We start from the raw sequence: 26,996 nt of genomic DNA on the forward strand, positions 1-26,996 counted from the left end.
TTAGATTCGTGATCTCTAAGTTTTTACGGTCTTCGTTTCCAACCTGTTTTTTCTTCCCCCGTGTGCTTTGAGTACAGGGCCCGAGTCTGATTCCTCAGCCCCAAATACCTGGCGCCCATTCGCTGCCACGGTTCACTTGATCTTCATTTTCTTTCCGCCTTCGAGCACCTCATTACATACCGTTCACTCCTTTCCCTCGTTTTCCTACTTTTAAGTCCTCTGCCCCGCCCCCTCACTTTCCCTCCTTTTTCGTACTTTGCGCGCAGGCGTCCTGCTCCACCCATTCACTACGTATGCCCCGCCCTTCGCGTCATTCTTAGGTTGGCTGGCGGCTAGCTTCTTAAGCCCCGCCCCTTTCCTAGCCCTCTTACGCACGTGGTGGGTGGTGACAAGGTAACCAGGCGACATCTCTGCCCCCGACTGGCGAGTATGTGAGCTGCAGAACCTGCCAAATTCTCACGCCTTAGCTCTCTCTCCCTACACCTCCCAAAAGGTGGCCGTTTCTGTGTGTTTGCATCCGAAGCCGGCTCGACTTCCCCATTAAGACCCCTGTCGTTCCCACCTCTCATTTCGCGCCTTCTTTTTTAGGCTTTGAGGAGGTGGTGTTGGAATGCCTGTGCCACCGTTGCCGGGGCGACGACTTGGTTACTTCCGTTGGTCTCAATGCTTCCGGGTTGGCATTGCGGTGGCGTTTCCGACTGTGGGAGCCTCGGCTTCCCAGTCGTCCGATGAGCCCGAGCAGGTGAGGGGGAGCTCCTGGACTTCCAGGCAGGGGAGCGGGGCTGGGCCGCGCCAGGCCGCGCGGGGCCGGGCTGGCCTGGTTCCCGGCCTGGGAGGGGCTTAACGGTCCTTTGATCTCTCTCTCCCCTCAGCTGAGTCCCTTCCCTGTCTTTCACTCTTCTGGCATCGGTGGTTTTACTTCTTCGATTGAACCCTGCTTCCTCGACCCCCTTGGGAGGCCGCCTTCTTCAGGCGCCTCCCCTCTCTCCACGAACTCGCTCTGACAGCCGAGGAACTGGCAAGATCCTGCTACCCAGAGGGTGAATGGGTATCTTTCCTGGAATAATCCTAATTTTTCTAAGGGTGAAGTTTGCAACGGCGGCCGTGATTATAAGCGGAGTAAGCAAACACCTCCATTGTGTTAGTGTGAGGGATGCTGTTAAAAGATGCTCCCCTTCAGTTTCTACCCCCTGCCACTCCTTGAGGTCAAGGCATTGAAGGCATCTATTAAAATGCAGTTCAGCTAACTAATGGGGATGACAGCCATTATCAGCATGAATTAGATTCTCAGACAAGGTAACGGCAGGGACGTTTGTAATTCTCTGTTGGTGTTTTCTTGGTTTTTCCAGGCTAAGTATGCTTGGAGTTATTTTGAACTCTTGTCTTCATTCTCTACATCATCAAGTTCCTTTGTGTTTTCATTTTAGAAGTTTATCTCTAACCTTATTGCCAACAAACATGTTGTCTGCTTTTACTTTGTCTGCTTTACTTCATACCATCCTAAGCAAGTTTCCTTGCCTCTCTCATTTGTAATCCACTGCTTGCTGCAGCCCTAGTAGCCTAACTAAAATGTGGATATCCTCATGTCCCGTCCCTGTTCAAAAATTTATAGTATCCCCCTCACCATTTTGGTTTTAAGGTTTTCAGTTGTAACCTTTCCCTTACCGTACTTCTTGTCTGATAATTGTTTCAATCTATTAAGGGAATTCTCTGTTCCCATTAGGTTCCCCTCTTCCTTCTCAGAGCAAACTATACTGATGTCTGCCTCAAAATGCTGTGTTTTTTCCATATTTGTGTCTCTGTTCATCCTGTTTTCCTCCTCCACCCTCCCTTACCTACACCTATACCTGATTCTACCTGCACTCTGGGAAGGCCCATTTTAAGCCTCACCTCCAGAAGCCTTTCATATTATTCAGGCGCATGCTGATTGTCTCCTTTTCCATACTTCTGCTCTTGTAGTTTGTACTATATAATTTAGTACTTATTTTTTCTCTAATGAACTACTTTGATTTCTTCTGCCAGACTATAAGCTCTTGAAAGGCAAGTACTATATTTCATACAACTTTATCCTCACTCCGGTGTCCTTGATTATCCAGGAAAGATAAATTGAATGATAGATACTGTCCCATGTTAGAACATATGTTTATTTTTTTAACACGATGTTTATGCCCATAGCATGTTGCAGGTTTGGGCATTTAGTATGCCTTCGATAAATATTTGCTTTTCTCTCCATTATTACCTCCCAAGCCTGAGAATCTGAAATGCCCACTCTTTTTTAAAAGAGAAGGTGAGAAAAGTACCCAGATTTACCTGATCAGATATTTGGAATAGCATAGTGCTATGTAACTTGTGTTCTAAGACATTCTTCTCACTCTTTAAGCCGTCAGATTTTCCTTAGACTTCAGAACACATGTTTGCATTTTAAAGACATTTTTCATTGGCTGCTTTATGTGATGAATATTTAAAGTAGTATATTTCTGTTTTAAGACAGATGTGACTTCTTTCCTTTTACCCATATCTGGGGATAGCCCCCAGAAGTAAAAATCATTTTTAGCATGCTTGGCGTCTTTCACACAAGTAATTCTCTACAAAAAGTCAAGGGAAGAGAATTAGAGAATCTCTGAGGATGAATAAAAACAAGATGTTGTGTACAAAGTATGTAGCATTGCTCAGGTCTAGCAAGTTAACTTTCTAATTTGTCACATAATCTTTTACATACACACTGCCTACATAGATAAAGGACATTTCACTAGAATCAACCAAGTATTTATCCAATTCTGTGCAAGACTTATGAAAAGTACTCTGAGACATGGTGTTTGCCTTCAGGGATCTTACCTAGTTAAGAGAGAAAATAACATGGGGCAACTAGAAGGGAAACTTCATCCTGTGTGCCTGAAATTAAAATATAGAAGGGAGAAAATGAAGGTTCAAAAAACATTGTACAACTGTGGAATAGATATAACATGACATGCATGCATGTATATGGCCTTATGTAAAAGACTTAGAGGTTTTAGCTGACATTTTAACGATTTCAGTAGTGTGATATGGCCTCCGCAGAAGTGACTGCAATTTTCAGCTGTAGTACATGACATACAATATAGTGAATTATGTGGATGTTTACACTGAGAAAGATAAGATGTAGGAGAACATGATAGCTGTCTTGCTGTCTTTAAAATCTTGAATAACCCCAATAGGGAAAAAGAATAGTTTATTACCTCCCCAAATGGGTGAAAACTAGAGCAAAGCAGACTTTTGGCTCAGTATGAGGAAAGAATGTCTAAAACAGACCTAATTAAAGCTATAAAGGACTTTTTCGTAACAAGATTCTTTCCTAACATGGAGGAAAAGGTATTTTACTGACAGATGGGGGAGTGGTAGCAGTGTTGAATTTGGCCAGTGGTCTCTAGACTTTTGGATTTCATGGACCAATAATATTTAAGTGAAAGTGTGGGGGAGGAGGCACAAATTAAGGTAGGTAGTCTTATTTTGCTAAGAAGAATACTAAAAAATCAACTACCAACTGCATTTCATACAGGAAAGGTGATTTTAAAAAAATCCCCAGGAGGAAGAACATGATTTCCTAATATATAGTCCTTTAAATTAAACACATTCAGCTGAAGAAAAAAGCACTATGTTCTCTTATTTTCTTCATTTCGCTTCAATTGTGAAAACTTCATTAAGGAACCACTGGGCTGACTGATCTAAAATTCTCTTCCCTACTATGGCTCTGCCCCTGCCTTTAACTGATTTATTGTTGTTCCCTGAACCCTGGGAACATCCTCCTTAATGAAAGTCTGGGTAGCAGGTAGTAAAGTTCTGATAGAGGCTATCTCTGTAATGAGATGAGTGGAAAGAAGTTGTAAAAAGAAAGCTTTCAGAGAGAAGCATAGCAGCCATTTGAAATGCTTGACTATTTTGGTAAATCTCTAAATTGCCGGGTTGGGGGAATGCCCTCTCCATTGACTAAGAGAGGGGATATGCCCTGGTCCTTGCTTTTCCGTGCTTACCCTCTCACCATGTGTGTCACGTTTTACTATCAATTGTAATAAAATGTGCTCATAACTAAAAATGTTAATGAAATAATATTTAGTACTTAAGACTCATTTCAGACTGCAGCTGGTATTTGAAGTGCCTAGTCCTACTTTGCTTTTTAGACTTTCTTTCAACAACTTTCCTCCAAAAAAGCTATCTATTCCAGACTCTGTATATCAGAGGGACTGGCTGATCACACTATGCTTAAAGGAAGTGTCCATAATTATTTTTGTGGCCTCTTACTAAAATATTTGTCTGCGTGTTTACTGTCTTCGTTGGGAAGTTGTTCATGTGTGCTTATTTACAGAGCTTTCCTTTTGTGGAAATAAAGCAAACCTTGTCTTTCCTAAAAAGAGACTGTGACTCAATGGTGCTGACCTCAGATTGGGCAGTGGGGGTGGTGGGCAGCAAGTAATATCTGTTAAAATATAAATTTGAGTACTTTTCAAATAGTAATGATAATAGTTAATAGTTGAACTAGAGGGTGCCTGGCTGGCTCAGTTGGAAAACATGCGACCCTTGATCTTGGAATTGTGAGTTCAAACCCATGTTGGGTGTAGAGATTGCTAAAAAAAAAAAAAAAAAGAAAAGAAATAAACTTAAAAAAATAATATTTGCACTGGGTGCCAGGTACTTTTCTAGTTATTTTACATGTATCACTTAATTTTCACAACAACCCTATAAGATAGTGTTTATTATCATCCCCATTTTATGGTTCAGAAAACACAGGCATGGAGTAGTTAAGTGACTTGGTCACAGAGCTAGTAAGTAGTAGTGTCAGGATTTGAACCTAGAAAGTCTGACTTCTGAGTCTTTATTCCTGACCATAAAGCACTTGAGGATGTATTTGAAATTCAGTAGCATACATACTATGAAGTTCTGGAAAAGGAATAATTTAAAAGAAATCTCAGAGTCCATCTTAAAAGAGGTTACTTCCAGCTGGACCAGGATTTAGTAGGTGATGCATGGAACAGTAGTAGATCTTAAAGTGTGGAAGCACCAGCATTATTTGGAAATTTGCATATTCTCAGACCAAACCCAGGGCACTAATCAGAAAATCTGAGGGTGAGGCCCAACACTCTATGTTTTAATTCACCTTGTAGATCATCTTGGTGCACCTTAAATTTGAAAACCACTGATCTAAAGGGCAGAGCTATGGAAAAAAAGATCCAAGAGAGAAATAGCAGAGAGTGGCAGGAAAAACAAAAATGGAAAGATTGAAGATGACAGGTGTAATGGGGGTGGGATGGGGAAGAAGGAAAGGGAGCTGGGAGTAGAAATACATTATTAAGGAGTTTGAACATCAAAGAAAAACAGTATTTGAATGTATGTGCTTTAAAAGGCCAGGGAAAAAGAAATTTACTAGATGGGTGTATGTTAAATATCAGAGAGAAGTGAGACATTCATATTGTTTTCATTCTTCTGGGAACCAGAAGGAAGATGAAAAAGTACTTAGTCAGCTTGGGCTTTGAGGGGAGAAATTGTGTATAGCTAGAAGTAGTTAGATGAACTAAAACCCTGACGTTTAGTGGAGAGATGAGAGGGCTAAGAACGTGAGAGGGGAGTGGTGTCAGCCTTTGCTTTGCACCTATTCAAGGTAACAGAATACCATGAACTGCTTTTATGAGATGCCTTAGCCTATATAGTTTGAACACCAGGTTCCTTCACTTGTAATTCTCTAGTTGAATGTTTAAGTTGGTTGCGCTGGATGGACTGAAAACTCTTCTTTGGGTGGGGACATGGATAAAATTAAAGAAACAAGAGAATGAAGGGTGCAAGTTGATCTTTGTGGGAATTGCACGCCTACCCATACAGAGTGGCAGTAAAGAACACATTCGTGATCATCCAGCACATAAAACAGGATTCCTCATTTTGTTTCATTCCACTTGGTAGGGTTTTTCCTCTACATCTGTTTTATTTGTCAATTTTGCTGGTATAAATAATGTGATCAGACACTAACAAATGCTCCTCACTCTTGTGCCCTGTTCTGATCTGTGTTTATTTTTAGCACCAGAAAAGTACCACTGTAAGCCATGAGATGTCTGGTCTGAATTGGAAACCCTTTGTATATGGCGGCCTTGCCTCTATTGTTGCTGAGTTTGGTAAGAATGTGAAAACTGACAAATCTGCTTCTATGGTATAGATGGTAGCTTATGGTGACAGTTATTTTTGGTGAAAACTAGAGAAAAAGTGGAAAGAAGCTTATTATATTTGTTTTAAAAACTATCATCTTTAAGCCATCAAGTAATATTTTCTGAGAAAGTACTACAAATGGTATGGTGAATGAAATTAAGAAAAGTTGAACTTAAGAAGCTCTTTTGATAGTTTAATGATTTGTTTATTTTCTCTAGACTTAAGTAATATGAAAAGATAAAGGGAGTTAGTTAATACAGGGGTTTCTGCTATATTTTTGTACTAATGGTCTTTCCTTAATACTAAGTTGTTTGTAACTTTCTTAGTAAGTATTCAAAGTTCTTTTTTCAAACCTCTGTTAGATTTTGGAAGAAAATTGACTAATAAAATCAAACTAGATTCTTTGCTATTTGATTTTAATTTTGAAATATCTATAGATTGTGTTTTCTCATTTTACAGATTTTCTCTCTCTTAAACTATTCTTAAGTCACTCTAATCCATTAATCTTTGTTGACTTCCTTGACAAATACTGTGTTGGTGCGATATCAAGGTCATCAGTGACCAGAGCTACATAATCACCTTGTTAGTTCTAGATTTCGAAATATTCCCTGGAACATATTTTGTCAACATAATCACCACTTCTGTATGTTGATTTACTAAAAGAAGTTGGTTAAAGAAATTTCCTAAGCACTGTGCTGGTTATTAGTCCCAACTTACCTGGAACCAAGATGAGTAGACCAAATAGGACTTTGCCTTATCTTTCATAATACTAAGGAACTATTTGTTTCTTGTAAACAAAAAAAGAAGAAAAAAACCTCAAAACTTTCTAATAGTATGTAAGGGTGCCTGGAACAGCAGTCCCATTTTTTCTTACCTTTGTTGTGAAAATTTGGGGAGATTTTATGAAGGAGAAGTAGAGAGATGAGATGGTGGGCAGAGGAAGAGACAAATGCCAAATTGTATGTTACAGATGAATAAAACATTATTTAAATTATTTTTTATTTATAGTATATTAGGATCATCTTAAAGCAATTTATTATATCATAGTTTCAGTTATACTGTGGGTCAGTCCTACTGCCTAGATACAGTACAGTGTATTTCACTTTACCACATACAGCTCTTCTGACAGTGGTACTCCTAGCAGAGATACTAGATACTAGATACTAAGGAGGACTTTGTCTTATGTTTTAAAATTGTCATTGATTTAAATTCGGCCAAAATTTTAACTGTGAGTCTTTGGAAAACCTTATAAATCAGTGTGTTCCTTTATAGGAACGTTCCCTGTGGACCTGACCAAAACACGACTTCAAGTTCAAGGCCAAAGCATTGATGTTCGCTTTAAAGAGATAAAATACCGGGGAATGTTTCATGCCTTGTTCCGCATCTATAAAGAAGAAGGTGTATTGGCTCTGTATTCTGGGTGAGAGTGGATTCTTTCCTTCATGAAGGGAAATACTTTTTAAGAAGCCATTTATTTCAGCTGTCTGATAGTGTGTGCCCTTCATATTCACCATACCAATTTGTAATTCAATATTGACATGCCAGTTTATATTTCACTTGCTTATAGGTCTTGAGCTTTGGATTTTGTGTTCATCTGGCTTTAAGTGATACGTTTTAAAATGGATATCTCATTGCAGCATTGGCTTTCTCCTGTTTTCCTGAGAGTCATCGATAGCCACTGTGAATAGCAGCTCCAGTTCACTGTATATATTTCTGTAATATTCTTCCAGAGTTGCCAAATACTCAGTTCTTTAAAAATTTTCCTCTTTAGATAAATACTATTCTGACAGGTTAAACATGAAATGCAGAATGAGAGAGAGGGAGACCCATCTATCTGTCAACTTTTAATTAGCTGTAGGTTTGTGGTTTTCTCTTTTATCTGCTGAATTTCCTAGGTCACTCCTGCATTCAGGTTACTAGTTTATTGCTCAGAGAATGGACATCAATTTTATTATTAACCTGTGTTAGACTTAGTTTTAAAAGAGAATTTTCTTAGGGAAAAAAATCAAGTAATACATCCTGAAGCTAGTGAATCATGGATCAACTGTTTCACCTTGTTCTTTAATCAGCATGGATGATCACAAGATTATTTTTTTCTAATAGCAAGCAATAATGTCAGAAATATGCATATTTAGTCATCATTTTAAAAATCAGAACCATCCAAGCTGCTGTCGTCTTTCTATTTATAACTACCAAAGTGTAGTTCTGCAATTTGGAAGAATCTCAAAGGAGGTATGAGTGAGAATGTCTTCAGTTTATAAGCAGAACTTAAATAGGGTGAAATCTTGGCTCTGGTACCTCCTTGATAGATTAAAGATGTATCTACAACTGTGAGGAAGTAAGGCTGATTTTTAAAAAAAAACCTCCGTGGGCGCCTGGGTAGCTCAGTGGGTTAAAGCCTCTCCCTTCGGCTCAGGTCATGATCTCAGGGTCCTAGGATTGAGGCCCACATTGGGGCTCTCTGCTTGGTGAGAGCCTGTTCCCCCGCCCCCACCTGCCTCTCTGCCTACTTGTGATCTCTGTCAAATAAAAAAAAATCTTTTATAAAACCTCTGTGAGGGGGTTGGGGAGGGGATAGGGTACCTGGATGATGAACATTAAAGAGGGCACGTGACGTATTGAGGACTGGTTATTATATAACACTGATGAATCACTGAACTCTACTGCTGACACAACTAATATACTGTGTGTTAATTACTTGAGTTTAAATTAAAAAAGAATTTAATAAAAATAAATGGTACCATGTAACCCCCCAAAAAAATAAATTAAAAAAAAAAATCTCCATGAGGTGAATAATGGTGTATACTTCTTTTTCTACACTGCTAGATTTGGTTTGCTAATATTTTGTTAAGGATTTTTGCATCCAAATATCTGAGAGATACTGACAGTTTTTCTGTTTTTGTATTTTTTGTCTGGTTTTGGTATCAGGGTAATACTAACCTCATAAAATGAATTGGGAACAATGAATACTGTTACACTGAAAAGAAATTTTAAAAAAATGAATTGGGAAACATTCTCTTTTTTTTCTGGAAAGATTGTGTAAGACTGGTGTTGATTTTTTTTTAAAGATTTTATTTATTTATTTAATAGAGAGATAGCAAGAGAGGGAATACAAGCAGGGGGAAAGAGAGAGGGAGAAGCAGACATCCCACTGAGCAGGGAGCCTGATGCAGGGCTTGATCCCAGGACCCTGAGTCAAAGGCAGACACTTAACGACTGAGCCACCCAGGAGCCCCTGGTGTTGATTTTTTAAATGCTTGGTAGAATTCCTCAGTGAAATTATCTGGGCCTGGAGATTTCCTTTTTGGGAACTTTTGAATTATGAATTAAAATGTTTTAATGGTTATGAGACTATTCAGTTTATCTATTTCATCTTTGTTGATGATTCCCGTATTTTTATCTATTTCATTTTGAGTTTTGGTAGTTTGTAGTTTTTGAGGAATTAGTCCATTTCTTCTGAGTTGTTGGAATTCATGAGCATAAAGTCATTTATATCATTATCTTATTATCCTTTTAAATGGCTGCAGAATTTATAGTACTGTCCATTTCATTCCCGATATTGATTTTTTCAAAAGAGCTTTTTGTTTTATTGATATTTCTCTCTTTTTCTGTTTTTAATTTTATTAATTTATGCTCTTTATTATTTCCTCCCGTTCTGCTTGGTTTGGGTTTACTTTGGTCTTCTTTTTCTAATTTCTTGAGTTAGGGACTTAGATTATTGATTTGAGACTCTTTCTTTCTCTCTCTCTCTTTCTCTATTCTTTTCTTCTTCTTTTTCTTTGGTGGGCAGCAAAGTTTATTGAGTGATAGTAAAATGATGGCACAAATCTAAAGAGGGGAGGGACCCCAGAGGTTGCCCAAGACTTTCCCTCGTTTCTAATGTAAGCATTTTGTGCCATAAATTTCCCTCTCAGCACTGCTTTGGCTGTATCTTACATATTTTAATAGGTTGAATTTTCATTTTTGTTTAGTTCTATGTTTTAAAATTTCCTTTGAGAGTTCTTATGAACCATGGATTGTTTAGAAATGTGTTGGTTTGAGCATTTTCCTTATTGATTTCTAGTTTAATTCTGTTATGGTCAGAGAACATACTCTATTTGACTTCACTTCTTTTAAATTTGTTGAGGTTTGTTTTATAATCCAAATGTGCTCTCTCGGTGAATGTTCCATGGGTGCTTGAAAAAAATGCATATTCTGATGTAGTTGGGTGGAATGAGGTGAGTAATGGAAATGAGTAAACTATCTAGTTATGTACAATCTACGTATGTACATGTTGAGTATAATTGATTTTTTCTTACTTTCTTTTTTGGCAGAATTGCCCCTGCCTTACTAAGACAGGCATCATATGGCACCATTAAAATTGGCATTTACCAAAGCTTGAAGAGATTATTTGTAGAACGTTTAGAAGGTCAGTATAGACTCATTCTCTTGTGGGGTAATACTCAGAGGAATTATTGAAATCATGCTTACTGAGAAGCATGCGTCATGGGATGCCTGAGAGTGGGTGACAGTTATTGTAAGGACAAAGCAAGCTCTAATTGATTTGGGATTAATCCTTGCTGAGGTGATAGATGGGTTAGAGAAACCTTCTCTTTAAGTTTTTCCCTTTTCGTATCAAAGCAAAAAAAAAAAAAGGCTTCTGCTCATCACAGAGGGAACATGGGTAAGTTTGTCCAGAAAATTAATGCTGTCCTCATCAACAAAAGAACTTTAGCTATAAGCCATTCTCTAGCTGCCCATTTTGATAAGCTTTTATTAGATGGAGGAATTTTAGACTATTCTAGATTCTGTTGTACCTGCGGCCACCTTACCCACATTCAGCATTATCATGTCTCTAAATGGGCTGCTGCAGCTTTTCCAGCTTGATACCATGCTGAATGGTATTTTATCACAGGCCTAGGTTTTTGCATAGTTGAGGATAGTTGGAGAGACTTTTGATTAGTAATGTCCTTTGAATTACTTTATTGTCCTAAACTGACTTTTTCTGGAGCCTCTTTGAGGATTCTGAAGGGTTTGCTTCCTAAAATAATTTCCTTTCACAGATGCTTCACTTGGGTTTACCTAGTTTCTATTTGTAGGCTCTTCATGGTAAGGAGGCATGGTGAAGATAGAATTTTCATTTTAGAACATTATGCTCTGTGGTTTCTTTTTTTTCCCCTTTTGGCTGAGCAGATTTAGTTTCAAATGACTTTTTCATATATGTCTACAGAATCTTCTTTAAATAAATAGAAGCTAGTAGATATCAAAGCCAGTCAAAATTAATATTTAGGTAATTTTTTTCTGTTAACACGTAAGTTTTTATTTTTTTAACATTTGGTTCCTAAGTCTTTAGAGTTGATGAGTCTCCAGAAAAAGACAAAAGAATTTTCTTTAGGTATTTGAAATGATTGAAGAAGAAATACTACATTCTGAATTTATGTGGGTTACTGGCAGTTGCTGTGTATAGAATAATAGGACATGTTCCAGTGTCTTTTAGAAACACTTTTAAAAAAAATAATGATTTATGTTTCAGTACTGATTTGGGATCTAGAATTTTTTAAAGATTTTATTTATTTATTTCACAGAGAACACAAGCAGGGGGAGCAAGGGAGGGAGAAGCAGGCTCCCTACTGAGCAGAGAGCCTGATGTGGGGGTTGAGCCCCAGACCCTGGGATCATGACCTGAGCTGAAGGCAGATGCTTCACTGACTGAGCTACCCAGGCACTCTGGGATCTAGAAATATTTGAGTTTCTTTAGTTTCGTAAGCTTTGCGGTTCATTTCTTACAGTCATTTGTCTGCTTGGGATTCCTTTCGTCTGATAGATGAGTACTCTGTTCTTCAAAACTGGTACTTGGTACAAACAAACTTTTTTTTCCTTTTTACAGATGAAACTCTTCTAATTAATATGATCTGTGGGGTAGTGTCAGGAGTGATATCTTCCACTATAGCCAATCCCACTGATGTACTAAAGGTAAGAAAGGGCTGGTAGCATTAGATGTATACCAAGTGTTATGGAAAGAGCATGAACTTTGAGTCAGATTTGGGTTTAGGGCTCCACTCTGTCACTGCTGTAAAACCTTGGGCAAATAACTGCTTTAAGCCTTGGTTTCCTCATTTGTAAGTAATTACTGCATAAGGTTGTTTAGGATTAGAGATAATATATGTAAACTGCCTATCATACTTGGTAGATAGTAGGTGCTCAGTAAATAGTAGTCAATTCATTATGATATGCATTAATCCGTTGGTCTTTAGAGTATGTAAACCCTTATAAGATTGTTTCCAAGGGCGATGCAATTTTAAGGCAATCAGTTTCCAGATCCCTTACTTCCATTTTCTTCTTCTAAAATTGATATGAAAATTTTTGTTTTTAATAGTTCTTTCTCCACTTTACAAAAGAAAGGCATATTCTACACCCATTTCAAATCTTAGTATGGTATATTGAGCTGTGGTATAATCTGGTGTACCAGACAAAGGGATAAATCAAAATATAGCTTTTGGAGGAGCCTCCTTTAATGGCTAATTGAGGTACCTTAGTCTGTAATGCATCTGTCTTTTCTTGTCTTACATATATTTCCATTAAGGGTGAGATTTGGCTTTAAAATGGTATAGTTTGGTCTGTGCTGGGATTATTTTGAATTCAGAACTAGAATAGTATAGGTTAATGGTGTTGATTTTTAAAAATATAATTCAGTTTCTTTCAGATTTTTTCTTTTATGATGATGATGTTGTTGTTGTTATGTTAGTCACCATACAGTCCGTCATTAGTTTTTGATGTAGTGTTCCAAGATTCGTTATTTACATATAACACCCAATGCTCCATGCAGTATGTGACCTCCTTTCAGATTTTATCAAAACACAAGATGAAACATTTAATAATATTAGTACTCATTTTACCTCATGGTACACATTTTCTACATAGTTAATAACTTACTTAAATGTATGATTAATTAAAAGCACTAAATATATGATTATAATGTCTGAAAGAAACCAGTGATGGTTGATGGGGAAAAGATATGGAATGATCTTTCTGGGTTAAACTGAGAGTAATGTAGCTACAGAATTTTTATATCACTTTAGATGTACAGAGCAAGTATTGATGAAGAGAACTGATTGTATCCTAAAAGTGCACAACATTTGCAATATAATTACACTTGACCTTCTCAAGAACAATAATACTTAACTCCCTAAAGCTTCTTTTCTTATCTATCTGGATCCTTGATTTAATCACCTAAATGATTTGCTTTAATTTCCTGTCCCTCTGACTTGCCTGGTATGATTATTACCATTGACCAATGCTATAATCTCCCTTTTCCTTTCTTATACCTTGATAGGGCTGAGGGTGCTGGGGATGGAGAGAATCACAAACTTAGATGGTGACAGTACCAGTATAGGATCTATAATCACAGCTGAGCTGTTCAGTCCTCTCACATATCCTTGGGCAACTCTTTCTCTGATATATTATGTGTCACTTCCTTGCCTTTGTTTATGTATCTCTCTTTCTGACTGTAATGTCTTTTTCCCCTTTGTGAATTTATCCTTCAAGTCTGCTCAGGAACAGGGACAGGACTAGGATGAGACAAGTGAAGTATTCCCCTGGGATACAAAATGGAAGGGGACACAAAAAACTCAGTAATCAAGAGAAATAACATTTTATGCAATATTTTTCAAAAAATAAAGTGAATGCAAACTTCTCATGATGAATAAAATACCAATATTTTAATAGTATAATTCATCTCACCTCACCTGAATCTCACCCTTTTGGATCCTATCTTTAGTTAACTACAGTTTAATATTTGGTTCATTGTGGGTTTTGTGCATAAATTTTCATGTTTTGAAATATTGTATTATTATTGGTCCAGATTACTGAGGTTTTTTGAGTGCCCCTCCTACATTTTGTGCCAGAAAGTGCCATACCTTACCATAGTCTATGTCCTGCTCAGGAATCACCTCCTTCACGAAGTCTCCTACTTAGGATATTTGTAGTTTCCATTTTAATTGAATTTAGGTTTTTATTTCAAAACTCTTAGTAGCAGTTGACTTTCCACATAAAAACATGCTGTTTCATGATTTCCCAAAGACATTTTTTAAAACCTAGAGTTGCACATCATGAAAATCAGGCCCACATTAGGGCCACTAGTATTTACTGACTTACTACTATGATTTTATGTGTGCAGTCTGTTGTTGGAAATGGTACCAAATCTTTCAGGGATTTTTAATGTTAGCTTTATTTTCTTGCACCTCTCAAAGACTGCTTTGCAGAATACAGTGATCATGGCTTTTACAAATAGAATTCAATTTAAAGTCTTGTAAGCATGAAATTATATCTTAAAACCTTTTTGCTATTAATAATTACATAATGTGTGTTCAATGTAGAAAAAAGTGGAAGGCAGGAGAAAAACACAAAAGAAGAAAATGTCCACTTGTCTTGTTACTCAGACTTAAACCACTGTCTGCATTTGGGTGTGTATATGTTCATCCAGTCTCTTTGCTGTGCATATTTTTAAGTTTATATCATATTTTTAAAAGATTTTATTTTTTTTAAAGATTTTATTTATTTATTTGAGAGAGAGAGAGCCCAAGCAGGGGAACAGCATAGGGAGAAGGAGAAATAGGATCCCTGTTGGGGCTTTATCTCAGGACCCTGGGATCATGACCTGAGCCAAAGGCAGAGGCTTTAACCCACTGAGCCACCCAGGTGCCCCATAAACTGTTATCATTTTAAATGAATTATTTTCTGCCCACATTGGAGTACTTGTTCTTTCTTTCCCGCAAATTTTCTTTCAACTCCAGAATTGATGGGCTTAGTATAAGGAATGTGAGGCTGATGAAAATAATTTTTATAAATTATATTTTGACACAAATTACATTTTTAAAATATGTAGTTTGTTATTAGTTTCATCATAATAGCAGGATAATATTTCTGATAATTCCCAAATTCTGTTTTCTTTATTTTAAATGAGTGTAACATCTCATTTTGGTCTCTGTTAAAACAGAGAATAAGAATCTTCTTATTTTAGATTCGAATGCAAGCTCAGGGGAGCTTGTTCCAAGGCAGCATGATTGGCAGCTTCATCGATATATACCAACAAGAAGGTACCAGGGGTCTGTGGAGGGTGAGTACTCTTTTCCTGGTATTGTTTTATGCTCATTTCCTATACTTTGCAAAGAATACTTCTTATATAAGGCAATAAAATTATGAATTGTCATCTTACACTGTTTAAGATTTGTGGTAACCCAGAAGATATCACCAATGAATCACATCACCAATGAAAGGACCAAAACTTACCAGTTGTCTTTATTTTTGCTTAGTGTTTGGGGGTTGTGTGAGAAAAGGTTATTATATTATTTGAGGTAGTCCTTTGGTTTGTTCAAATTCACAGTGAATTTAGTTCTTAAATATACATTTTGCTAGTTTTGTACTAACACAGCAGTAAATGTTTATGATAGTCTCTGCTTACCAAAAACAACTTTTTTTAACCTTATAAAATAAAAATTGCACTGTAAAACTTTCAGGTCTATAAAAGAGAAAAAAAATCGAGTAGTCTTACTAGCTAGAGATAATTACTGTTAACATTTTGTCATATTATCTTCCAGTCTTTTATCTCTACTCCTTTTTTATTGTTGTTCCTATAACTTTTAATCTTATTTTAATCACCTAGTATTGTAATACTAAGTAAGAGTCCTAGTAGAATATGCAGAGGGAAGTAGAATGGGAAATCCATTAATAGGCTATTAAAGAAGAAAGCTTTGGTTTTTTTCTTCCTTTATATTTTCCCTCAACTTCCTATAAAAATTTTCAGATATAGAAGAATTGAAAGAACAGAACATACCCAGATTGAATGACTGTTACAGTCTGACTGTATTTTCTTTATCTGTGTGTATGTGTATACACAGTAAACACACATATTTGTGTGTTTTGGGGGGGAATTTGCTAAACTATTTGAAAGGAAGTTTCCCACATCATGGTACTCTACTAAATAGCTCATTATGCATCTCCTAAGAATGAGGACATTTTCCTGCATAGTAATACATAATAACTATATAATTATCACACCTAAGAAAATTAACAAGTCCCTAATACCTAACACCCAGTTTATATTCACATTTCCCTTATTGATGATACCAGGCCAAGTTTCTTTACAGAATATTTCCCCTGTATTTCCTGCAAACTGGAAGTTAGGTCTGTTGGCTTGATTAGATTCATGTTAAACATTTTGCTAAGAAAACTTCATAGGTGACACTCTGTGTTTCATATTTCATCACAGAAAGAAGCCCGTGTTAGGTTGTCCCACAATTAGTGATGCTGAATTTGATTACTTGGTAAGATAATGTCCACCAGATCTTACCATCATAAAAGATAAGTTTTTCCTTTTTGTAATTTAGTGGATAATTTGTATGATGACATTCTAGCAACATGCATATATTCTATTATTTAATAACGTTTCACCTAATGCTCTTAGCATCCATTAATGATCCATGAGGTTTCTTTTTGATAACAGGGTACACGTTTTTGATTAGTCTAATTTAAAAAACCAGAAAATGGATCTAACTAGAAATTTTTCATAAACTAATGCTAAGGGAAAGACAAACAGCAATAAATACAACAGGGAGATTTTGTCAGGGCAATATAGCTACTTTGTTTTTAATTAAAATTTTTAATTGTGATAAAATAAATGTAACATAAAACTTACCATCTTAACCATTTTTAAGTATACTGCTGAGCAGTGTTAAGTACATTTACATTGTTGGTCAGCCAGTCTCTGGAACTCTTTTCATCTTGTAAAATGTGAACTCCATACCCATTAAACAACTACTCCCCCTTTCCCCCTACCCCTAGCGACCATCCTTCTATCTATCTTTACGAATTTGGCTTTTCTGGGTACCTCATGTAAGTGGAATCATACAGTATTTGTGTTTTTTGTTACTAACTTATTTTACTTAGTGTAATGTCCTCCAGCTTCATTCTTGTTGTCACATGTATCAGAATATCCTTCCTTTTTTAAGGCTGAATAATCTTCCATTGTATGTATATGCCACATTTTATTTATCCATTCATCTGTTAATGGGCAAGTTGATTGTTTCTGTATCATGGCTCTTGTGAATTATGCTACTCTGAATGTGGGTATGCAGATATCTCTTCGAGACTCTGATTTCAGTTCTTTTTATATATGCCCAGAAGTGGGATTGCTGGATCATATGGTAATTCTGTGTTTAATATTTTGAGGAATGGAGCATAGCTACTTTTATGATCTAGGCTGCTTACCTCATCCAGGTACATAAGATAAGAAGTGAAGTACACTGTATTATGTGTTCTTTTGACACAGACACATAGTATTTGCATATTAAAATACAGGAATATTTTTTTCATTTCAACAAGGAAATAGGTTTGCCAAACACATGGTCTTCTTTATTAGTGTTTTATTTTTCTGTTTTGATTTTCACATGGGTAGGTACTGGAAAAATTTTATTTTCTAACTCCATTGTAAGAAATAATAGCACAAAAATAGAGCCACCACAGCAATAAATACAACATGTATTTGCAATTGCACTACTGGGTATTTACCCCAAAGATACAGATATAGTGAAAAGAAGGGCCACATGTTGGGGTGCCTGTGTGGCTCAGTGGGTCAGGTCATGATCTCAGGGTCCTGGGAACAAGCCCCACATTGGGCTCTCTGCTCAGCAGGGAGCCTGCTTCCTCCTCTCTCTTGTGATCTCTGTCTACCAAATAAATAAAATCTTTGAAAAAAAAAGAAGGGTCACATGTATCCCAATGTTGATAGCAGCAATGTCCACAATAGCCAAGATGTGGAAGGAGCCAAGATGCTCTTCAACAGACGAATGGATAAAGAAGATGTGGTCCATATATACAATGGAATATTATTCAGTCATCAGGAAGGATGAATACCCACCATTTACATTGACATGGATGGAACTGGAGGAGATTATGCTGAGTGAAATAAGTTAAGCAGAGAAAGATAGTTATCATATGGTTTCACTTATATGTGGAAGATAAGAGCATGGAGGACATTAGAAGAAGGAAGTGAAAAATGAAGGGAGGGAATCAGAGGGGAAGACAAACTATGAGAGACTATGAACTACAGAAAACAAACAAGGTTTCAGAGGAGAGGGGCCTGGTGGGATGGGTGAGCCCAGTGATGGGTATTAAGGAGGGCACATGTTGCATGGGGCACTGGGCACAGTGAATCAAAAACTAATGATGTACTGTATGATGACTAACATAACATAAAAAAAAGAAATAACAGCCCAAATGCAGTAATGAGGTGTAACTGGCACTTATATCAGAGTTGGAGAGACTGTAGAGAGTGATGGTAACTCTGGTGAGCTGGAGATCCCCTACCCTGTTCATAGCTGTCATGCATGATGGGAATCCTGTGTGGCCAAATTTTCTGGGCTTTTAAGAGAAGCTGGAAATCTTCATTCCTATGTGACGTATCCTTTTTTTATACGTTGACAGCTAATTCAGTCTTCTCGAAGTACTATGTAGGCCACACACAACATGTCTGTGGCCTGAATTTGGCCCATGGGCTCCTGTTTGGGGCCTTAACTATTCAGCAAGGTTGTCTTCTGTGAAGATCATCTTCTGACACAGTTGAACAGGTGGAAGGGTCAGAGAGAGAGACACTGTTGGGCCAGCCAGCCTGATCAGCAGAGTCAGACGTCTCCTGGTAATAGCATAGCTATATCACTCTATCACTTCCATTTTATAAATTGAGTTTGGCAATTTATAGATGATTGAGCACTTTAATATAACAGGTATCCAAGAAAGAAGTTGTCTCTGTGGTGTGTTATTTTCTATTTTATTTTTTTTTATTTTATTTTTTATTTTTTTTTAAAGATTTTATTTATTTATTTGACAGAGAGAAATTACAAGTACACTGAGAGGCAGGCAGAGAGAGAGAGAAGGAAGCAGGCTCCCTGCTGAGCAGAGAGCCCGATGCGGGACTCGATCCCAGGACCCTGAGATCATGACCTGAGCCGAAGGCAGCGGCTTAACCCACTGAGCCACCCAGGCGCCCCATTATTTTCTATTTTAAATAACATTTAAACAGTTATAAAAATAAAGCATTCATTGTGAATACTATAAGAAAGGCCTAAAAACAAATATTAACTTATCTGTTACCCTAATTCCAGATAAAGAAAAATAATTTTGTGTATTTCCTTCAAATCCTTTATAAAAATTTGGTGTTTTGCATATATCCTTTCCCTCAAAGTGAGAATAATACTATATGTCTTGCCTTCTTTAATGTTATCAGCATTTTCTTGTGTCATTAATATTCTTCAAAAGTGTTGACTTTTAGTGTTCTAGGAGCCCTGTGTTGTAATATGACTTGTGATAGGGGTATTCTGCTAGTGAGTGAAAGACTTGTAAGGAAGTACCCCTTTGCCTTCCCTTCTCCCTGGCTGCATTATACCTTTGCTCTCATCCTGGTGTGTCTTTTCTGCACATCATAAAATTCTGTAAATTAAACTTAGAAGCTCTCCTCTTGCCCCTGACTTTTGGTTCATGGTTTTATTATTATTTTTTTAAGATTTTATTTATTTATTTGACAGAGAGAAATCACAAGTAGATGGAGGGGCAGGCAGAGAGAAAGAGAGGGAAGCAGGCTCCCTGCTGAGCAGAGAGCCCGATGTGGGACTCGATCCCAGGACCCTGAGATCATGACCTGAGCCGAAGGCAGCGGCTTAACCCACTGAGCCACCCAGGCGCCCCTGGTCTTATTTTTTTTTAATAACATCTTTATTGAGAAAATTTGCATACCATAAAATTCACTATCTTGAAGTATTTAATTTTTAAAGATTTATTTATTTATTTTGGAGAGCAAGGTGCATGTACATGCAAGAGAGCAAGCAAGAGTGTGTGAGCATGTGAGCAGGGGGGGGTGCAGAGGGAGAAGGAGAGAGAATCCTAAACAGACTCTTCACTGAGCAGGAAGCCAGACACAGGGCTTGATTTCATGGCCCTGAGATCATGACCTGAGCTGCAATCCAGCTGGACATTCAACTAAGCTAGCAAGGTACCCCTTGAAGTGTGTAATTTAATGGTTTTTAGCTGATTCACAGACTTGTCCAACCATCACCAATGTGTAAGTTTAGAACATTTTCATCACTAAAAGAAAACCCATATTCATCAATAATCACTGCCATGTCCCCCAACCCTCTCAGCCCTGGACAACCACTAACCTACTTTCTGTTTCTCTAGATTCGCCATTTCTGACATTTCATATACATAGAATCATAAAATATATGGCATTTGTGATTGACTTCTTTCATTTAGCATACTGTTTTCAAGTTTCAACAGTGTTTTAGCATTTATCAGTACTTCGTTTCTTTTTTATGGCTGAATAATAATTGGTGTGAAACTGCTGAGTCATATATTAATTCTGTATTTAACTCCTTGAGGAATTCTCAAAGTGTTTTCCAGTGGCTGCCCTCATGTTACATTTCCACCAGCAGTGTATAAGGGTTTCAGTTTCTCCACATCCTCACCAGTACCTTTTTCAATTATTATTATTATAGCCATCCTACTGGTGTGTAGTAGTATGTCATTGTGATTTTGATTTGCCTTTTCTAATGACTGATGATGTTGAACATCTTTTCTTATGCTTATTGTCCATTTGTGTATCTTCTTTGGGGCCATGTCTATTTAGATATTTTGCCCTTTTAAAAATTGGGTTGTTCGTCTTTTTATTGTTGTGTTGTAAGAGTTCTTTATACATTCTGTCTGCTAGTTCCTTATCAGATATATGACTTGCAAATATTTTCTCCTATTGTGCGGGCTGTCTTTTTACTTTCTTAGTGATATCCTTTGAATCACAAAAGTGTTTAATTGTGATGAAGTCCAGTTTATTTTCATTTCTTTTGTTATTTGTGCTTGCGGTGTCATATCAATGATTTTATTTTATTTCATTATTTTAAAGATTTTATTTGTTTGACAGAGAGAGATATAGCCAGAGAGGAAACACAAGCAGGGGGAGTGGGAGAGGGAGCAGCAGGCCTCCTGCTCAGCAGAGAGCCCAATACAGGGCTCCATCCCAGCACCCTGGGACCATGACCTGAGCTGAAGGCAGATGCTTAACGACTGAGCCACCCAGGCGCCCCAGTGATTTTATTTTTAGAACAATAAGTGAATTGGGTTTTTTTTTTTAAAAGATTGTTATTTATTTGACAGAGATCACAAGTGGGCTGAGAGGCAGGCAGAGAGAGAGAGAGGAGGACGCAGGCTCCCTGCTGAGCGGAGAGCCCGATGTGGGGCTCGATCCCAGGACCTTGGGATCATGACTGGAGCCGAAGGCAGAGACTTTAACCCACTGAGCCACCCCGGTACCCCAGTGAATTGGGATTTTTAAGTGTTACACTATTAGCCATTGATTTGAAATGATGATCTCTGTACTTGAGATTTGGATTTTTATGTCACTTTGCAACTTCCAACCTATTTTGTTCACTTTTAGACTTATGTCACTTCTAGTATATTTCTTTAGTGTGTAATATCACTTATGTTTTACAGGGTGTCGTCCCAACTGCTCAGCGGGCTGCCATCGTTGTGGGCGTAGAGCTACCAGTCTATGATATTACAAAGAAGCACTTAATCTTGTCAGGGGTGATGGGAGACACGATTTTAACTCACTTTGTGTAAGTGTGATGTATTGTACTTATTCCGTATTTCCATTATTTTGAGCACTAAAAGAATCTTTCACTGAAGTCCTTATATAGAATCAATAATGGGTGCAGATGGTCTAAATACCTCTGTCTTTCTTATCACCAGAACTTGAAAGTCTTCCATTACTTGTATAGCGATCCCAGATGCTGTGGGTTCTTTGGTACTTGGTAGCAGTGTCTATTACAACTATATCAGATGTCTATAGGATTTGCGTTTGTTCATATATAGTCTCTATATCTAAACTTATCTGTTGTTTGCTTTGGTTAATTTTGGATCAGAAAGCAAACTTTTCTCAATGAGAATCAGAAAAAAGTGAAAATGTATAGAGCCAGTGAAACAAAACCACAGTTTGGGGCTTTAAACTGTTGCTAATCTCATCCTACATTCTCTTCATCTTACAACTTTTGTGACACTTTACTGCTCAAATGCATTTGGTGTATGATGCTATGGTATGATGTGTGGTACTTTCTGCTTAGGGATCTTGCTGGACTTAAAAGTTGCCCCCCCCCAAAAAAGGCTGAGTTTTGGATTAAAAAGTGAAGAGGATAACTTTTTTTTTAAAGATTTTATTTATTTGTTTGACAGACAGAGATCACAGGCAGAGAGGCAGGCAGAGAGGGAAGGGGAAGCAGGTTCCCTGCAGAGCAGAGAGCCTGATGTAGGGCTCAATCCCAGGACCCTGGGATCATGACCTGAGCTGAAGGCAGAGGCTTTAACCCACTGAGCCACCCAGGCGCCCCCTAGGATAACTTTAAAAAAAAAAAAAAAGATTTATCTATTCATTCCAGAGAAAGAGAGTGAATGAGTGAGTGAGTGAGTGAGAGGAGGGGCAGGTAGAGAGAATCACCAAGCAGACTCCCTGCGGTGCATGGAGCCTATGAGATCATGACCTGAGACAAAACCAAGGGTCAGAAGCTCAACTAGTTGAGCCACCCAGGTGCCCCTAACTTTTTTTTTTTTGAAGATTTTCTTTTAAGATTTTATGTAAATATGGGGCTCAAACTTACTGCCTGGAGATCAAGAGTTGCATAATCTACTTGACTGAGCCAGCCAGGCATCCTATGGGGGTAACTTTTGAGTGATGTTTCCTTTTTTTTAAAAAAAATATATAATATATATTATTTGTTTCAGGGTTACAGGTCTGTGATTTATCATTCTTACACAATTCACAGCTTGAGTGATGTTTCTTTAGAAAATATTTCTTTTTAGATTATAATGAAAGGGCAAGTGCTAGGTTTTATCTGATGAATCTGACTCATTGTACATTTATGCATTTATGTTTGGCTTAATTTCTGTTTAGTCATGGTTGGAAGTGAGGCAGTCTATCTTAAAGTTCTCCCCTTTAGTTCCAGCTTTACATGTGGGTTGGCTGGGGCTCTGGCTTCCAATCCCGTTGATGTGGTTCGAACTCGCATGATGAACCAGAGAGCAATTGTGGGACATGTGGACCTCTACAAGGGTACTTTGGATGGAATTTTAAAGGTATGCACACTGTAGACTTGGTTTGCATTTTTAATTTTCTTTGATGTCTCAGACATTCAGTCCTTATTCTTAGTTGCTATGTATACTTTTGAAGATGAGAGAATCATCATGTATATTAAATTTTTAAAATTTTTAATATTATTTTTATTAGCATACAATGTATTATTTGCCCCAGGGGTACAGGTGTGTGAATCATCAGGGCTTACACATTTCACAGCACTCAACCATAGCACATACCTTCCCCAGCCATTATGTATATTTTTAATAGCCTCTCAGAGTAATTTCCAGGGAGAAAAGCTATCTCCTTGGCAATCTGCTGATACATATTGATCCTTCATATTATTATTCCAGTTTGAATGCTTGAGACTACATGATAATTTTACTGATCGCACCATGTAGAATTACTGATAGAAGGGACTTAACTTATCCTACATTTGCCTGCTTCAGACAAGATGGAAACCTTGTAATAGAAAATCTGGTACTCAATTTCAGTTTAGTATTGTGCTGTTGTTTACACTTTGCCTTTGAAAAGTTTCTGCTGTTATGTTTTTAGGAAGCCAAGTATCATAAATGTATTATGTAATCCCTGGTGATCATCCTACAAAAAGCAAATTTGCGGCTAAAATATGACATTTCCGTATGGTTTCTCTGCTGCTGTCAGTTCAGTTTAACAACCATTTATTGTCTACCAGGCACCATTTTAGTAGATACAGGTGTACTGCAGGTGTACAAACAGATAACTAACACAGCTTGGTAAGTGATAAACTCAAGGACCGATGGGAGGGAATTTTAGTCTAATTTGGAAGTTTAGGATAGGCTCCCTGTAGGTGGTGGCATCTTGAATAATAGTAACTCATGTCCATTCAATGCTTTACTGTATATCAGAAACTGTCCTAGTGAGACTTACATATATTCACTTACTTAATCCTCATCGTTACCTGATGCAGTAGATCCTGGAGCCCTAACCTGCCCAAGGTTTCACAGTAGTGGGATTTCCACTCAGCCCATAGGGCTTCAAACCAGCATTTTTAACATCTATACTATAGTGCTTTTCTCATGTTAATGGCTAAGGGTTAATTAGGTTATAAAGTATATTGAATGCTATGCTGAGGTGCTTTGGCTTTTTTCTTTTTACTTGATGAGCTATTGAAAGATTTTAATCAAGTCAGATTTGTATTTTAGATCACTTTGGCTTTGTAGAGACTGGATCTGAGACCGTGGTTCTTAGTCGTCCATGCACAACTGGAATCACCTGGTGGAAATTTCATAGCTCTGTGTCTACCTTTTAGACCAATGAACTCAGAACTTCTGGAGGTAGGACCTAGGTTGAAAGTATTTTTAAAAACTCCTCAGGTGATTGTAGTGTTCACCTAAGGTGAAAAGTCATTAATGTAAGGGGATATGCCTGGAGCAGTGGTTCTTTTTTTTTTTTTTTTTTTAAGGATGTTGTATTTTTTTTTTAAAGATTTTATTTATTTATCAGAGAGAGAGGGGGGGAGAGAGCGAGCACAGGCAGATAGAATGGCAGGCAGAGGCAGAGGGAGAAGCAGGCTCCCTGCTGAGCAAGGAGCCCGATGCGGGACTCGATCTCAGGACGCTGGGATCATGACCTGAGCCGAAGGCAGCTGCTTAACCAACTGAGCCACCCAGGCGTCCTGGAGCAGTGGTTCTTAAGACATTAACATACAACCTAATTACCTGGAGGGATTTTTGAAATGCAGATGGCTGGCTGGGACCCTTCACCAGAGGCCCCATCACCAGATTCTGATTCAGTAGGTCTGGAGTAGGATCTGAGAATTTGCATTTTGAACCAGTTTGCAGGAAATACTGATGCTGCTAATCTGGGTACTACACTTTGAGAAACACTGACTTAGAGACAGGAAGCCGATTAAAGGGTTTTTATAGTAATCTAAATTAGAGCCAGTGAAGCCTGAATTTGAACATTATAGTGGGGATACAGAAAGTGGGATAGAATTGAGAATAATTTAGTTGATAAAGTCAACAGGATTCCATTGACTGGGTGTAGGGGAGTGTGGGAATAAGGAGGTGTCAGAGATAACTTCACAGTTTTTTGTTTTGTTTTGAGCATGTGGTGATACTTGTTGACAGAGGCATCGCAGGAAGAGGAGCAGGTTTTTTGGGAGACAGTACAGTTTTGGACACTTAGTTTGAAGGCATGAGGAATACCCAGTGGATCTATTTGGAGATCTTGGTCTTAACTCAGGGGAGATTTTGGGGATATAGATAAGAGCCTGGGGAATCAGTAGTGTACTGATATTACCTACCTGTGTAGGGGAAGACCAAGGAGAAAAGGTAGAAGAGCTCCCAACTTTTTTGCCTTTCTAGCACACTTGAGAGTATTATGAACTCCTATTAATAGTGATTTTAATAGTGATTCACAGAGGAAGTGATTCTTAGACTCTGGGGAGTAGAGTTTGGTAAAAGCCTCTCTTTACTATTTCTGCCACGCTTATCCTTCCACTTGACAATTGGTGGCATAGGGAGAAAGTTAGGGTCAAGGAAATAGCTCTGGGGAATACCAATTGCTAAGGGCTTGGCAGGTAGGGAACCTAGGAAAGACACAGAAAGATAACCATCAAAAGATAATGAGGAAACTTAGAAGTCATGGAAGTTAAGGGAGTAATGAGTTTCAAGAAGAGATGAGTACTTATTTAATGCCATCTGGAACAGAGAGATCCAGTATAAGGACTACACAATATCTGTTGGATTTAATATGTTCTAGAGGAGGTTGTTGGGTTGATGTTTGCAAAAGCTAGATTGCATTGAAGAGTGTGTTTATTATTCATTGAATACAAAAATGTTTAAGTCATATGTGCCAAGTGCTGTTCAGTTTGGGTGAACAAAAAGTTTCAGCCTTCGTGACACTTCTCATAGAGACACATAAACACAGAGGAATGAAGGGTAAGTAGACAAGTGTAAAATACTCTTTCAGGAAGGTTGGTTAAGAATAGATATAAGGCACAATAATAGAGTAGTAGGTAGCATTTAGTGAATGCTTATTACGTGCCACACACTGTGCTATATCCTCTAACTCACAGCAACCCTATGGAGTAGATATGTTTTCCATTTTTATGAATAAGAAGAGTGGCTAAATATTTGCCCAAGATCACATACCTAATAAGTGGTAGATCTGGGACTTAAACCAGAGTCTGTTTGATTCCAAAGTTTATACTATAACCACCATGTTGTGTTGTACTGGCAGAAACATATTTTCATATTGGCATTGGCCTTTGCTTATATTTACTCACTCATTCACTTACTTGCTGTTAAAATTCTTTTTAATGATTGTTCGATATTGTCATTATATGTAATCACATCATGCTTTATTTTTTCATCAGTAAGAGTCCCAGAGCACTAGTGAATGGAGTTATGCATTCATCACTGACATAGAAACAAACAGAAGCAAATCTTACCCTGTCATCTCTATCTTAAAACCCTTGAATGGCCTCTGGTTGATTCAAGGCTCTATATGATTTGGCCCATTTTTCCTTCTACAGCTTTATTGCTGCTACCTTTGTTTACATTCCAGATGGCTTGTACAATTTCTACTGGTAGACTATCTTTCATTCCCAAGTTTTCATCCATGCCACATACTTTGTTAGATGCCTCCACCCTAGCCTGAATATCCTTTTCACTTGGCTAGCTCCTATTCATTCTTCAGATCA

At 37.7% G+C, this 26,996-nt stretch overlaps 1 protein-coding gene across 7 annotated transcripts in view; it reads left to right on the forward strand.

Annotated features, from left to right (window-relative positions):
* The first annotated feature begins 382 nt into the window (after positions 1–382).
* The window catches only part of SLC25A14 (solute carrier family 25 member 14), a 57,009-nt gene continuing 30,395 nt past the window's right edge, over positions 383–26,996 (forward strand). For 5 of the 7 annotated variants that reach the window (XR_004282479.1, XR_004282478.1, XM_032330289.1 and 2 more), the window contains exons 1-9: positions 383–493; positions 589–742; positions 6,041–6,134; positions 7,438–7,585; positions 10,479–10,573; positions 12,032–12,117; positions 15,164–15,259; positions 21,676–21,800; positions 23,175–23,310. Coding sequence is in view for 5 of the 7 variants with exons in the window: in XM_032330289.1 (XP_032186180.1) it covers positions 611–742; positions 6,041–6,134; positions 7,438–7,585; positions 10,479–10,573; positions 12,032–12,117; positions 15,164–15,259; positions 21,676–21,800; positions 23,175–23,310 (912 nt within the window). In the remaining 2 variants the exon portion in view is untranslated. Of the gene's footprint in view, positions 494–588; positions 743–872; positions 1,120–6,040; positions 6,135–7,437; positions 7,586–10,478; positions 10,574–12,031; positions 12,118–15,163; positions 15,260–21,675; positions 21,801–23,174; positions 23,311–26,996 lie in introns of those variants that run through there. The other 2 variants (XM_032330288.1, XM_032330291.1) reach the window with 2 other exon arrangements.

Source organism: Mustela erminea, chromosome X (assembly GCF_009829155.1).
Source record: "Mustela erminea isolate mMusErm1 chromosome X, mMusErm1.Pri, whole genome shotgun sequence".
NCBI classification, from domain to species: Eukaryota; Metazoa; Chordata; class Mammalia; order Carnivora; family Mustelidae; genus Mustela; species Mustela erminea.